This window comes from Dromiciops gliroides, chromosome 1 (genome assembly GCF_019393635.1).
Source record: "Dromiciops gliroides isolate mDroGli1 chromosome 1, mDroGli1.pri, whole genome shotgun sequence".
NCBI lineage: Eukaryota > Metazoa > Chordata > Mammalia > Microbiotheria > Microbiotheriidae > Dromiciops > Dromiciops gliroides.
In genome coordinates this window covers 498,930,966-498,946,604 of record NC_057861.1, presented here as the reverse complement: position 1 = coordinate 498,946,604, position 15,639 = coordinate 498,930,966, and the positions used below count along the sequence as shown (strand labels likewise).

General features: G+C 39.8%; 1 protein-coding gene across 1 annotated transcript in view; it reads right to left on the bottom strand.

The window, feature by feature from the left end:
- Window positions 1-6,344: 6,344 nt before the first annotated feature.
- FBP1 (fructose-bisphosphatase 1) overlaps window positions 6,345-15,639 on the bottom strand; it is a 33,761-nt gene continuing 24,466 nt past the window's right edge. The window contains exons 4-7 of the mRNA XM_043976175.1: window positions 12,372-12,512; window positions 9,366-9,503; window positions 8,115-8,234; window positions 6,345-6,808 (exon numbers count right to left, since the gene is read on the bottom strand). Of these exons, the coding sequence (XP_043832110.1) occupies window positions 6,617-6,808; window positions 8,115-8,234; window positions 9,366-9,503; window positions 12,372-12,512 (591 nt within the window). The 3' untranslated portion in view covers window positions 6,345-6,616. The remainder of the gene's footprint in view (window positions 6,809-8,114; window positions 8,235-9,365; window positions 9,504-12,371; window positions 12,513-15,639) is intronic.

The window sequence follows — 15,639 nt, the reverse complement described above, 5'->3', positions numbered from 1 at the left end:
AAGAGAAAATTTGGAACAGCTGCCACAGTGACTGGGATATAAAATTGATCAGTGAGAAGACTTGCCTTTCTTTAGTGAGAGGCCAGTTGAGATTGATATAAAAACAAAAGATATCATTAAAACGTGTGTCTGGAAAAAAAGTGTGTCTGTCTGTCCTTAAAACTAGGGTGTGATAAGGTAAAGGAAAAAAAAAGACAATAGCTTGGAAGTTAGTAGCCTCCTCCTGGACAGGTAACTAATTTGCTGTGTGACCTGGGTCTCCTTTTCTTCTTTTGTTGTTTGTCCTTCGCTCCCAAAGAGGCTCATGACATCAGGAAGTGATGTCATGACTTGCAGTGAATTGGATTTTAAGTGAGGGAAGGCTGTACAAAGTCACCAACCTCACTCTCCTCTACCACCATCTGGGTCCAGTGGCAAGATATGTATCAGGATGACTGGAAATGGCCTGGGATGTTTAAGGCAATTGGGGTTAAGTAACTTGCCCAGGGTCACACAATTAGTAAGTATCTGAAATGAGATTTTAACTCAAGTCCAACTTCAGGGCCAGTGCTCTATCCACTGTGCCACCTAGCTGCCTTCTTCTTTTATAAAATGAGAGGGTTGGCCTAGAAATCTTTCTAGGATCTTTTCCTGATCAATATTATAGGATTTGGGGGAGAGGTAGTGATTATATGTGTGTGTGTGTGTGTGTGTGTGTGTATATATATATATATATATATATATATATATATATATCAGATATTCAATAACAATGGAATTATATTGAAACACTGTAATTGGGAGGAGAGCAGTGTGTAATCTTGTCAACATCCTATTCCAGTAAGCCTATCCCAGGGTGTATTGTAACTTAGGGTAGCAAAGGGAGCCCAGGGAGGCTTGGCTATTTCTAGCACCATCTGGTGCCTCAGTCATACCCCATGGCAGATACTTTGAAATGTTAGGAGTTTGAGTTACCCACACCATCTGTAATTGTAGCTGATGACCTTTCACCAAATGCCAAAGTTCTTGCTGGCTAAGAATAAATGTGGGAACTGCATTAAGGCCACAGATAAAGGGCCAACGAAGGGTGAATGGAATGCCTGCCTATTTTCTTAAAGCTACATATGGTTGGTTGGTTGTTGTCTTTCATGCTCGTAGAGGACCAAAATGACATCACTATGTTGGGGCCAAGGTACAGTATGTCTAGTTCTGGCTGATAAGACCAATACAATCTTGGAAAACTACCACAGGTCAGGCACAAATAGTTCACGTGAACATTTGGAGCGGAGATGTCTGTAAATTTTCCCATCTCACGTTTCTTTTGAGCTACTGCTATTAAAGGTACATATAGACCTTGGTCACAATATTATTATTATTAATAATAATAATAACAATACGAGGCAGCTAGATGGCGCAGTGGTTAAAGTGCCAGCCCTGGATTCAGGAGTACCTGAGTTCAAATCTGGCCTCAGACACTTGACACTTACTAGCTGTGTGACCCTGGGCAAGTCACTTAACCCCCATTGCCCTGCAAAAACAAAAACAAACAAAAATAATAATAATAACAATAATAATAATAATGATAGCTAAGATTTTTATAGCACTTACTATATGCCATGTCCTGTGCTAAATACTTTACAATTATTATCTCCTTTGATCCTCATAACAACCCTGGGAGGAGATTATCCCCATTTTTCAGATGAGGAAACTGAGACAGACTGGAGTTTAGTGACTTACCCATAGTTACATGCTAGAAAGGGTCTGAGGTCACATTTGAACTCAGGTCTTCCTCATTCCTGACCTAACACTATATCCATTGTGCCACCCAGCCAGCCTTGCTGATACTTAAGTATATTTTACTTACTGCATACTTGATACTTAAGAAAATATAATATTTAATAAATACTTAATATTTAATAAAATACTTCAGATAATATTTCTTATAGCTTTGGAGTTCTCAACCAGCAGATCAGTATTTATCAGAAAATCTGAAAGCCATACCTTGTAGATGCATAAGCTGATTGTCATTACTACCTCATCCTAGTCTCCTCTTGCCCCATCTCCAGCCCCACCCCTGTGGTTTACTGGGATCTCAGCAAGAAGAAAAGTGCAGCTGGAAGCCACCTCCTGTCCCTCCTCCCCAGATCAGACACTTGAGTGTTAGCATCTTTTCCTGGTTTTTTTCCCTTTCCAGTACCTAGGGGGCAGCATGAAATAGTGAATAGAGTAAGGGCAGCATAGCATGGTGGACAAAATGGGGGGACTCAGAGCTAGAAACACTTGGGTTTGAACAAATCCCAACTCTGACAGTTGCAGCCTATATGGGCAGCCAGCGTAGCCTCTCCAAGTCTGAATTTCCTCATCTGTAAAAACAAAAACAAAACAATGCCTATAGTACCTACTACCTGCAGCTCAAATGGGAGAATTATGTCCAATACTCTGCAGACTTGAGAGGAAGATGTAAGTGCCAGTTATGATGGGCTCAGATTTGGGGAGATGAAAAAAAAAAGGCTTCCTCTCACAAAAATTTGAGAGATCCTGTTCCTGTTCTAAAATGTAAGCAAGTTAATAATAGCTAGCATTTACATATATAAATATTTATGTAGTACATATATGCATATTTATGTAGTATATTAGTACATATTTATATAAAGTTCACACAGGGATATATATATATATATAGTATATATGTGTATATAAATATATATATATATATAGAGAGAGAGAGTCATTTGATCCTCATAACCCTGAAGCCATTACAAACAACATCCCCTCCATCCAATACCTGTCCCCCTGCCTCCTGTTATTAATGCTTTCACATTTGGGTTTCATTTGTACTATATTTATATTTATGATAGTGTGGCAAAGTGGACAGAGGGCAAGTCTTGGAGTCAGAAAGACCAGAGTTCAAGTCTTCCCTCTGACCCTAATAGCTTGTATTAAATTATATGGGGCTATTCACAGCCTCTCAGTTTGCCAGGCTATTCCCTAAGTGGCCCATGTGCGTCAGAGTAGGGAGGTTTTTTTTTTTTTAATCATAAAAGTATTTTATTATTTTATAGTTACATGTAGAGATAGTTTTTGATATTTGTTTTTATAAGATTTCAGGAGGGCACCTAGGTGGCACAGTGGATAAAGCACTGGCCCTGGATTCAGGAGGACCTGAGTTCAGATCTGACCTCAGACACTTGACATTTACTAGCTGTGTGACCCTAGGCAAGTCACTTAACCCTCATTGCCCTGCAAAAAACAAAAACCAACAAATATAAAATTTCTAGTTACACATTTTTCTCCCTCCCCTCTTTCCCCCTCCCTAAGACATCAAGCAATCTGATATCATATTAAACATATTTCTGCATTAGTCATGCTGTGAAAGAAGAATCAGAACAAAAGGGGAAAACCTCAAAAAAAAAAAAGTAGAAATAGTATGGTTCAATCTGCATCTAGATTCCACAGTTCTTTTTTCTGGATTTGAGTCCTTTGGAACTATCTTTGGACCATTGTATTGCTGAGAAGAGTCAAGTCTGTCACAGTTGATCAAAACACAATGTTGGTTTGTTTTTTGGGGTTTTTTAGTGAGGCAATTGGGGTTAAGTGACTTGCTCAGGGTCACACAGCTAGTAAGTGTTAAGTGTCTGAGGCCGGATTTGAACTCAGGTACTCCTGACTCCAAAGCCGGTGCTCTATCCACTGCACCACCTAGCTGCCCCAAAACGCAATGTTGTTGATACTGAACACAATGTTCTCCTGGTTCTGCTCGTCAGCACAGGGAGTTTCATAAGACAACAAATGAAATCACAGGTCCAGAATGGGTGGGACTTAATCTCTACATTTGTACTTGTTATATCTCAGACTCCCAAAGAATGTAAATTCTCTGAATTCGGCCTCTGTGTCATCTGTGTCTTAGTATCTCCAGTACTTCAATTAATCGATCAATAAACATTTATTAAGCACCCTCTATGGATCAGGTACTGTGCTAAGCATTAGGGATACAAAAAGAGGCAAAAGACCATCCCTTCTCTTAAGGAGTTTGTTGTTTGTCCTTCTTTCTCTAAGGGAACCAATAACAACAGGAAGGTGATGTCTTGATTTGGAAGTAAATTGGATTTAAGTGAGGCAGAGCTGTGCAAAGTCATCAGACCCACTTTTTCCATAAGAGTCATCTGAGTCCAGTGGCAAGACAAAGGTCATGATGACTGGAAATGATCCCAGATGTTGAGGAGCTTACTACTTAAAAGATTACCTTGCACATGTTGTTGTTGAGTCATTTTTCAGTCTTGTCTGGTTCTTTATGACCCCATTTGGGGTTTTCTTAGCAGAGATACTGGACTGGTTTGCCATTTCTGTCTCTAGCTCATTTTACAGATGAGAAACTGAGGCAAACAGGCTTAAGTGAATTTCCCAGAGTCATACAGCTAGTAAGTGTTTGAGGCCAGACTTGAACTCAGGAAGATGTCTTCCTGACTCCAGGCCTGACACTCTATCCACTGTGCCACCTCGATGCATCTTGCATGTAGTGGAGCGCCTAATAATTGCCCATTCATTGAATTGACTTGAGTTGCCATTTTAGAGGCCATATGGAGTAGTAGATAGGGAACTGACTGGACTGGGAATGCAGAGCTGGCTCTGCCATTATAGTAGTTGTGTAACCCTGCTAAAGCTGCAACCTCTACGAACCTAAGCTTCCTCATCTACAAATGAGGGCATTGGATGAGATGATGTTCTTCTCATTCTAAGAGTTTATGGGTGGGGGGGGGGCAGCTAGGTGGCGCAGTGGATAAAGCACCAGCCTTGGAGTCAGGAGGACCTGAGTTCAAATTCAGCCTCAGACACTTGACACGACACTTACTAGCTATGTGACCCTGGGCAAGTCACTTAACCCTCATTGCCCCCCCCCAAAAAAAAAAAGAGTTTATGGAAGGGGAACATTACTGGGTATGTATAGATACACATATATGGATGGATGTATAAACGCATAGACACTGTGTGGGTAGAGAGTTGACTTCAAAGTCAAGAATACCTGGGTTAAGGGGGCAGCTAGGTGGTGCAGTGGATAAAGTACGGGCTCTAGATTCAGGAGGAAATGAGTTCAGATCTGGCCTCAGACACTTGACATTTACAAGCTGTATGACCCTGGGCAAGTCACTTAACCCTCACTGCCCCACAAAAGAAAAAAAAAGAATACCTGGGTTTAAGTTGCACTTTGGAGATACTGGCTGTGTGACCCTGGGTAAGTCATAGAGCCTAGAAAGTTCTCTATAAGTTGTAGAGAAGGTACTAATTAATATGCATTGGTAGAGGGAGTCTCCTAACCCGAGAGTTCTCTATACTAATAAAACTACAGGTCCAATCCCTATCCCTATATTTATGTGTCTGTACATTTATGTACACCCACATTCTCTAAAGAGACAGAGAAGAACCAGATGGATAGCAGGAATGCATACCTTACCTTACATACCAATAGCTTACGTTGCAGATCAGTAGCAATCAAAGACTATCAGTTCATAGGAACCTAGCTTAGGGCTGGAAGAAACCTTAGGGATCATCTAGTCAAGCACCTTTCTTTTATAAATGAGGAAACTGAGGCCCTGAGATGTTATGTGATTTGCCCAAGATTGGTTTTGAGTCCTAAGCAGAGCCAGGATTCAGACTTAGGTCTTCTGACTCCAAATTCAGTGTTTGAAAGAGATAGAACTCATCTAGTTTTGGTTGAATTAAGTAGTAGTTGTTGTTATTGTTGTCAATTTTATCCGACTCTTCATGACTCCTTTTGGGGTTTTCTTGGCAGAGATACTGAAGTGGTTTGCCATTTTTTTGTCTAGTTCATTTTACACATGAGAAAACTGAGGCAAACAAGGCTAAGTGTCTGAGGTAGAATTTGAACTCAAGTCTTCCTGACTCTAGGCCCAGTGCACTATCTACTGTGCCACCCAGCTTCCCTGGATTAAGTAGTAATTAACAATTATAGTTTTGTTAGAAAAACATTTGATTGTATCTCAGTTGCATTTTTCTTTAATACAGCATCACTTTTATACATAGTAATTTAAGATTAGTAAATGCCATTCTTTTTAAATTTAATAGTTAAAATTTCATAAAGAAATATCAAAATTGAGTGAAATGATGTTCTGTTTCTGTGACCCAGTTAAACAAATTTATGGGGAAACCTTCTCCTTGAATCAAGTGCCATAACAAAGATGCACCACTATCTACCTTACAATTATAGATATAGTGCCCAGAAGAAAATAGAAGTAGACACAATGGTCTTATGAACTGAAATTTATAAAGTGGTCGCAGGTGTCACAAACACAAATAACTATTAGATGTGAGAGGATAAAAGAATAAGATGAAACACAAATCAGTGAACCTTTTTTTTTTAAGGAAGAACAATTTTATTTCTTCTTTTGCTCCCCCCACCTCTCAAAATATCTTTACTGTTTGTGGCACTATAGAAACTGCATTTTGGTTGAGTGTCCAAAGCACCATACAGTATTTGGTATATCAAAAGAATTGTGGGAAATTTTAAAAAATGCTCTGGTATTGGTTGGCCATGGAAGTTTATCTGGTCACAGAGTGTACTATGATCTTTGGTTCTATTCTTTTTGGTGTTTCAGCCCTTGTGGGAAGATGCCATAGATCTTCACTTGGCAGCATGCTTCTTGTAAATCTCTATGAATTCATTGACATCATCAGGGGAGCCCAGAACTATTGGTGCTCTCTCATGGATGTCAGTGGGAATGATGTCCAGCACAGCTTTATTTCCTGTGGTAGCCAGTCCTCCAGCTTTTTCCATGACAAAGGCCATCGGATTACATTCATACAGGAGTCTCAACTACAAAATAAAGGACAAGAACAATCAGATAACAGGTTTGAATGGTGGAAGGAAATTTAGAGATAAAACTCCTTACATAGGAGGAAACTGCACCTCAAAGAGGACAATTTGTACAAAGTCATCTACATAGTAAGCAGGAGAATCAAGATTTGAATTTGAGTCCTAATCAAGTGTTCTTTGTACTACAACAAACTCCTCAGCTTAGCATTTAGAACCAGGGATATGCTAGAGCCAGCTCACACCTGCAGGGAGCTGATTGTTAAATTTTCAGTGTGAGTGTTTACACCTATGAAATTGGCGAACTACAAAATCAGCACTTGACATAATTTCTTTGTTTATTGTCCAGGCTTAAGAAAATGTTGGAGAAATGATGGAGAAAATGGTAATCATGCAGGTTAAGTTTAAGAACACGGCAACAAAGCAAAGTAGACACTACTTTAAAAGGGAAACAATTTCTGTTACCCTACTTTGAGTAAAGTAGAGCAATGTTTCTTAGACTACATAAGAAATCATATTCAATATCTGAAAAAAAAAACCCTTAAACATGAGTCATGTAAAATACTAGGTCAGTATAATCAGTAACTACATGATATCTAAGAGACAAGTTTCAAAACAGATCCATACTTTCCTTGCAAAAGTAGTATTTCCTAAGAGCTAACAGGCTCATTAGGTGTCTATCTCTATAAAAACCATTTTAAAACAATCAGATAGGAAGTAGAATAGTGTAGAGGCCCAGACTTGGAGTCGAAGATCTGGGTTCAAGTCCTTCCTCTGACAAATAATTACTGTGTGACCCCTGGCAACTTACCCCATTAGTGCATTAGGGTTTAGAGAACAGGTAGTTCTCTAAGAGTATAAATTACAAACCACTTGGTGATCTGTGTTGGTAGAAGGAGTTTTACACAGTGGGAATTCTATTCAGTGACATGGATCTATTCAGTGACAGGATCATGGACATGGAAGAGATCTCCAGAGGTCACTTACTTCACACTCTAGCCCCACACCGACTTCTGACTTCAAGCACGTTGTTTACTTGTTTCAGTCATATCTGATTCTTTGGGACCCCACTGGGTTTTTGTTTTTTTGGCAAAGATACTGGAGTAGTTTGCAATTTCCTTCTCCAGCTCATTTTACAGATGAGGAAACTGAGGCAAACAGCACTGACTTGCCCATAGTACTTCTCAGAAGTCCATTAGCAACTGTAGAGGGGGTTGGGGGAAGGAGAGGAACCAGCCTTCATGGTACCTAACTTATACTTGTGAATTGAGCCCACTTCTTTGGTCCAGTCCTCAAGGGGAGTGTTTACCTTTCCTTTGGGGCTCTTTTTGTTGGCTGGATACAAAAAGATTCCTCCATACACCAGTGTTCGGTGCACATCTGCCACCATGGAGCCCACGTATCTTGCACCATAGGGAGATGTATTATCCTGCCAATTTAAAGAAAATTAGTAACTGGAATTGAGAAGGGAGTTCGGGGGGGGGGGGAGTGGGATAACACCAGGTCATATATACCAAAAGCCTATAAAGAAAAGCTTTAAAAACAGATTTTTTTTCCTTCCAACCATGTTCACAGCCTCATTTTAAAAGCAGGGGGAGGTGGGAGGAGGAATGGATGGGGAGCAGTGAGGGGGGGGGGTTGTTAAGTGAAGCAACTTGGAATGGATGCCATCAACCATAAATGATCCTGGAAGCTTTAACTCCACAGTGGCCCGTATGAAATTATAACCCCTTATACTCTCTGAGCTCATAGGTCCTGAACTCAAAGTGTTTTATGACCAATTAACTCATTAATCTTGCAAGAGGTGGCTTCTTTTATCATCCTGTTTCCCCTCACTTCTACCTCCCACCTCTCCTCTGGGCAAGAATTCTGATGGCAGTGCCAGGAACTGAAACTTTGGACTCTCAAGGGCCAGAACAACATGTGTTGTTCTTCGAGTCTGCTTCTCCATATTGCAATTTCACAATCCTCTTGTGGTTAATTAATAAAAGTCACTTGATGAGTGTGGTTGGCTCTATAAGGATTCAGTGTAGTTATTCCACTTCTATTACTTGATATATGTGTGTGTGTGTGTGTGTGTGTGTGCTGTGTTATGTATATGTAGATATACATACATTTATATGTGTATATATCAATCTATTTTTTTACAAGGTAAATCAGGGAAAAGACATCTATAGTTTCTGTAACAAACCTAGCATAAGGCAAATATCCTAGTCCCATTTTGCCCTTACGAACCCTTATCCTCTTGGATAGGGGTTCTTAACCAGAGGTCTGTGAAGTTGTTCTCCTTTTTAAAAAATATTGATAATTATGTTTCAATAAAATGGTTTCCTTTCTAATTATATATATATATATATTATGTATTTAAAACCATTATTCTGAGAATAGGTCTATGAGCTTCATTAGATTGCTTAAGGGATCTATGACCCCCAAAAAATTAAGAATCCCTGTCCTAGAATGCTCCTCTCCTCCCCCACAATAAAGACCTTTTTGATGCCAGTTGTGAGGCGTATTCTACCCGTGAGGTGTGTTTTACTTGGTATTACACCTATGTGCTTACCTGAGGAAATTTCTTCTTCTTGATATACTCTGTGATTGCAGGATCAAAGTCCTTTGCATAGCCCTCATTAAGACTGTAGATGTTGCCTTTCTTTTTTATCTTCACATCCTTTTCAACCAAAATGAATTCCCCAATAGCCTTTAAAAAAAAGAAGAAGACAAAGAAGACAAAGAGGAAGAAGAAGAATTGGGAAATCTTTACATGTGCAAATATAAGTGGATGGCCTGAAGTTATATTCAGTCATGATGGGACATGACTTTAGAAACAATGCAAGGTATGTAGTACACCAGGCAGGGTATTTCTTATGGGGTTAAGTGCTTCAAAGGGGATTGGGGAAAAGTGTCATACATTCCCATTTTGTGCTAGGACAAGTGTTAAGCCAAGCTTTTCTTGTATAGCAGATTTCTGCACTACCTTCACGGTAGATGATAGTTGAAGCTCTGGCCAATCAGTTTTGAGCTTCTGTGTTGAAACAACCGACACCAAGGCACAAAAGTCAACATGTCCCTCCCACCTCCACCCAACCTCCCCCCACCCCCAACCTCTGCCATGTTTCACCCAGGTCACTTAACTATTGCCCCACATAAAGAGTCAATCATCCCTGGAGAGTTTGGGGCTTACATCAAGCCACCCAACCCCATGTCAGCAGTGGGATACAGCACATAAAGATGGAAAAAGAGAGGTGTCTCTGACAAACTAAGCTGATATCTAGAAAATAAAAATTTCATAATGCAAAACAGCCACATGTACATGAGAAGTCATGCTTTCAGGATGCTGTAGGAGCACCTGCTTAGTCACTGAAACTATATGCAGCATTTGAGCTAGGGTAGCAAACTCCATCTCCATGATACAAAGGCAGAGATAACCCAAGTGAAAGTTTTTTTTTTTTTTTAATATAAAAGCACTAAGAAACCACAAATTGTTGCTGCTGTTGTTGTGACTTGCTTAAACATCAGGCCAAGAGAAAAGTATTTAAATTCTATGTAGTTATATACACAGATATTGTCTCTCCCTATGCAGTTTAAGTTACATGAGAGCAGGGACTGTTTGATTTTTTGTTTTTTGTTTTTGGTCTTTGTATCCCCAAGGACCTTGCCAAGCATATAGTAATAAATTCTTACTAAATGTTTGTTGATTGATAACAATGTATTGTTGATTGATAATAATACATTTTTATTTAAGTGTTTCAAGTATACAAAGCCCTATACTATGTGCTAGGAGGAATACAAAGTTTAGATAATACAATCCCTGCCCTTACAGAATAGGAATAAGCAGGCCACAGGCACTAACTTATTATTCACATTAGGATGGTTTTAATCAGATTGAGTAATAGCAGCCAAAAAAACACAATACTACATTAACTTTGCATTTATATTTTAAAATATGTAGTGGTTATTAGGTCTCAGGAGGACAAATGAAGAATCAAATATAGGAAAACTTACACCTTTCGATATCCTTTTGCAGTCTGGAAAGAAGAATAGGTTTTATTTTTTTTCTTCATCTGAAGTTACTAAAAAAATGTAATATAAACTCAGGAGTGACTCTATTCTGAATTGCCCATCTATTTAATCTCAGTTGGCAAATCTGGAACTTGAAGCATATGTGTTAAGCAAAAAATTAGATAACAGGATTAATTACTTCAGAAACATGTGCCTTAGACATAGGTTTAGTCCTTCACTAGAAGTAGAAATCCTGGTTCTGCCATTGATTTTCTAAATGAAACTCAGCTATCTGGGTCTCAAACGGTAGTACCAAACAAGTTTTATATGTTATAATGCCATATTTGAAGGGATAGAAATTCAGTTCTGTAAAACAACATGGACGTTCTGCTTGGCCCCAGAGAGCAGAAACAGGAGCAAGAGGAAGAAGACGCAAAGAGTCAGATAGAAGCACCATGTAAGGAAAAACTTGCAAAGAATCAAAAGTGCAATGGGTTGCTCCGGTAGTGGATATCTTCAAAAACTGGATGCCCATTTGGATATGCTGTAGGAGGGATTATAAGATCATAGACTTGGAGCTGGAAAGGACCTTGGAGACCAACTCCATCATTTTTATCCAGGTAGCGTTTAGTCTATGTTGCCTCTGACATCCTTAGCAACTCTCACATTCTGTGATTTAGTGAAGAATAAGCACACAACTGTGTTCTTATTTACGACACTTTTGAACAACCTCTAGCACTCTAGATGCCGTTAACCTTTCAAGTCCAGAATTATTCAATTCAGTATTTTTCAATTCTTTATAGGCCCTGAATAAAATGTACATCAATGCTACATAAAATGCTTGCTATAATTTCATTAATGCTATATGAGAGAATTTTGGCCAATAAAAAGAGTTAATCAGTTTTATTTTTATATGTTCTGTATATATGAAATTATGATAGGAGAAAATAGATTTTTAGAAATATTTTATGATTGGGTTTTTTAAAACTAAATAAGTGAATGTAAAACAACTCCCTAATAGGCTGAAGATGATTTATAAGATATATAAAATAAAATCATAGCAGTGAATATTTTTTCAAAGTACCATGGGAAGCTTACATTCAACCTCTAAATTTTTAGAAAAACAAGCTATTAGCAGTTGCCTTAGATAATTCATAAATCCTGTTTTTCTCCGTATTGTGGGAGGGGAAATTTTCCCACATATATTTTTATTTCTTTGTGTTCTATGCCAATAAAATTGTTGGTTGTTAACAGACAGCACTGGGAGAAGCCCAGAAGTTTACCTGCTTCCATCTGGAAATGCAGAATGTGGCAGAAGTAATATTTTGAAGAAAATATGAATAGCTTTGGGATGAGAAGGTGATATCCTATTCCATAATGGGAATCCCTCTTACATAGTTCATGTAATATTCTTCATTTTTAAGAAAGCATATCACTCTCTTTCTATTCCTTGGCACCCACCAAACTTTTTCTTTTCCCTCAATTCCCCCAATTCTCCTTTCACCTCCCCATATCTGTCTGCTAATATGTTGCCTCTTTTTTTTAAATCACCCATAAGAATTCTTACCGGGTCCAGCATAAAGCAGTTGACTCCACATGCCATAGCTAGCACCAACATGGTGGCACTGCCATAGAGTGCGTACCCAGCAGCCACTAGATTCCTGCCAGGCTGCAAAGCATCCTTCTCAGAAGGCTCACCAGTTGAATTCTGGAATGAAAAAAAAGGAAAACTTTTTTTTTGGCCCTCCATTACTAACAGGATGCATGATGATACTGTAGTCCTAATGTAATGAGACATCTCTCTTTAATAGCTTTACTTCATTCATTAGGTAATTTCCTGATTCTATTACTGCAGTGGCCTCCCCACCAGATGCCTAGTTTCCTGTATCTGGAACACTCTTTCCAAACAAGATCTTACTCTAATTTTACTAATCAGATCTTCTCTTGCTTCTCCATTACCACTTCAAAATAGAAGCACCGCATACACACACACACACACACACACACACACACACACACACACACACACTCCTTAGCTATAGCTCTCTGAATATCCCAATTTTATTACTATCATCCAGATCTTCCACCACCCAACCTCATCTTTACTTAAACAAATTAACAGAGGGTCGAGAGAAGTATGTCTGCTGGGGAAATCAAATAGGCAGAGCATATTACCAGGGAACAGTGCTTTATATATAAAGGACAGGAGGAAGTCAATGACCTTCAGCTTTCCCCTATCTTCATCACAAGTTATAAATATTCCACAGGGAGATGGATATCAGTCAGTTATCTCTTATTGATGCTTCTATGGCAGAGGTAATAAGGGGAATAACCCCCTTAATTTGCTAGACTGGGTAAAATTTTCATGTAACAGGGCATGTGCTCAGGTTCTTTGTTAAGCTACATGTACCTTACTGAGATGATATGGGCACTGGCTTGTTGGTCCTCAATAACTAAGGCATCTCTGGAGATGATTGTCAATTGTGAGTTAGGAAGATAGGTTTTGGGTTTTTTTTGGGGGGGGAGTTGTGAAGCAATTGGGGTTAAATGACTTGCCCAGGGTCACACAGCTAGTATTAAGTGTCTGAGGCCAGATTTGAACTCAGGTCCTCCTGGCTCCAGGGCCGGTGCTCTATCCACTGTACCACCTAGCTGCCTCCGGAAGACAGGTTTTCATTGGGCTATAACAGCTATGGAAACAACGCTGCCCTTCTCTTTTGGACCCTTCTCCTGTTATGCATGCTTTCTCTTCCTTGAATTTCTAGCAAGAAGCCAAAAGGTCTTCTCTCTCTTCCACCACCCCCTCCAATGACAATGTTGGCTTATAGCACAAGCACACAGCACTGGAAGATATGCTTGACTAAGCGGGTCTGAGATTGAACTTTATGTCCCTGTTTGCTGTCCTCTGCTCCTTTTCTTCCCTGAGTACAGGTCAGCAACTAGTGATCCAGAGAACTGGATATTTACATGAGTTCCTGATTTCCAGAGTCAGGTACTATCTGACCATGGGAGATTTCTTTAATAACATTCTCAGAGGAGAAAATGACCACCACCAGGATCACCATATTGATGAAAGACCATAGAAACTCAGGCCCTGATTGGCCAAGAGATCTAGACCTTGTAAGTTGTACAGACAGTTCAAGTCCAAAGTGAATAGGAAATATCTGTTCTGTGGTCCCACAGAAGAGACAGTAATGGAGACAGAGATGGGTAGAAAGATAATAGTCTGTGCTTTATGTATTTCTATATTTGTTCTTTGAGTCTTTTGCATATTATATCATTTACGTAATAGGGAAATAAAATGACTATTGTATACTGGAAGCACACATCCATCATACATTGAGTATCTACCTTTTTTAGAAAGGACCCTGTTGACCCAGTTTTGGGAAAATTATAGACATGAGTCATACCTAATCTTTGTTTTAGAGATTTCTATGGAATTATTCTAGGGTGTGGAAGGATAGAGGGAGGAAGGGAGGGAGGGAGAGAAAAGAGGGAAGGAAGGAAGAAGGAGGAGGAGGAGCAGGAGGAAGAGAAGGAAGAAAGACAGAGACAGACAGAGAAACCTGATCTTGATCTCCCTTTTTAGGATTCAGGCCTTCATTTTGGTCCATGAGGACCTAGAGCCCCTTGTAGAAGGCCCCCCCTGCACTGAGTTGTGTTTCTTTTGTCTTCACTATACACTGGATTCGCTCTTTACCAAGCTCTTTGATATGATTCAATTTAACAAACATTTAAGAATCTACTCTGTGTAGTATACTATGCTAGGCCTTGGAGATCCAGAATTGAAAAACTTCATGACCTTTGTTCTTGAAGAGTTTATAATATAACAAGAATATAACACACACAGAAATAAAAAAACTATACAAAGTAGATTGGGATGGAGAAGAAATTCAAAGTATTCTGAGAAAAATTGAGGGAGATGTTTACTTACACCAGGAGAAACTAGTGAAGGCTTTATGGAAAAGGTAATCCTGAAGGAAAAGAAGGTTTTCAACAAGGAGAGAAGTGGAAGTACATTCTAGGCATGGGGGACACTTCCTATACAAATGCACAGAGGTGGAAAAGTGCAGGACACAATCAGTAGTAGCAGCAGCAGCAGCAGCAGCAGCATAGTCCAGTTTGGCTGGAACATGGAAAATGAGTGCTGTGAAGGGAAGTAGTATAAAATAAAACTGAAAAGGTAGGCCAGAACCAGACTGTAGAAGGTCATAAATGCCAGGCTTGAGTTTCATCTTGTATAGGAAATAGGAAGCCATTGGTTTTTGAATAGGAGAATGAAGCCACCGCATGCTGGAGATCTGCAAGCTTTCAGTGCTCCCCCCCAAAGTGATCCAGGGTGAAATCTGGGCACTGGCTTAGCACTGGTTTCTGCAAGTTCCTGACCTGGGCTTAGATCTGAGCAACGCAATTTGGGCATGGCCCCGGTTGGAGCTCTAGTATACTGCTGTTGGACTCAGCCACAGCCAGACTGCTGGAAAGCTTTGCAAGTTTAGAATGACAGAAGTGCAGGTTCCCCTTTGATCTGTCTGAGCTTCCTTCCTGCTTTGGTTATTCTGCTGCAGGCTTCAGGTTAGGTTAGAGTTAGATCTGAGTCCTTCATTCCACCTCTTAAGGTCAGAGCCACATAGCTGATGCTTGCTTCTGAACTTTCTCCTTGTCCAGTACACAGCCTAGAGCCCAGTCCTTGCCCTGGACTGCCACTTCCAAGTACAGGTCCCACTCTCAGTTCACCCTAGATCTGTGACCCAGCAGTGGATAGTGGCCAAAAGAGGCACCAGCTGGCACCTGTTTGCTACCTGTATAAGGTTAGACTCCTCTGTGTTGGATGTAGG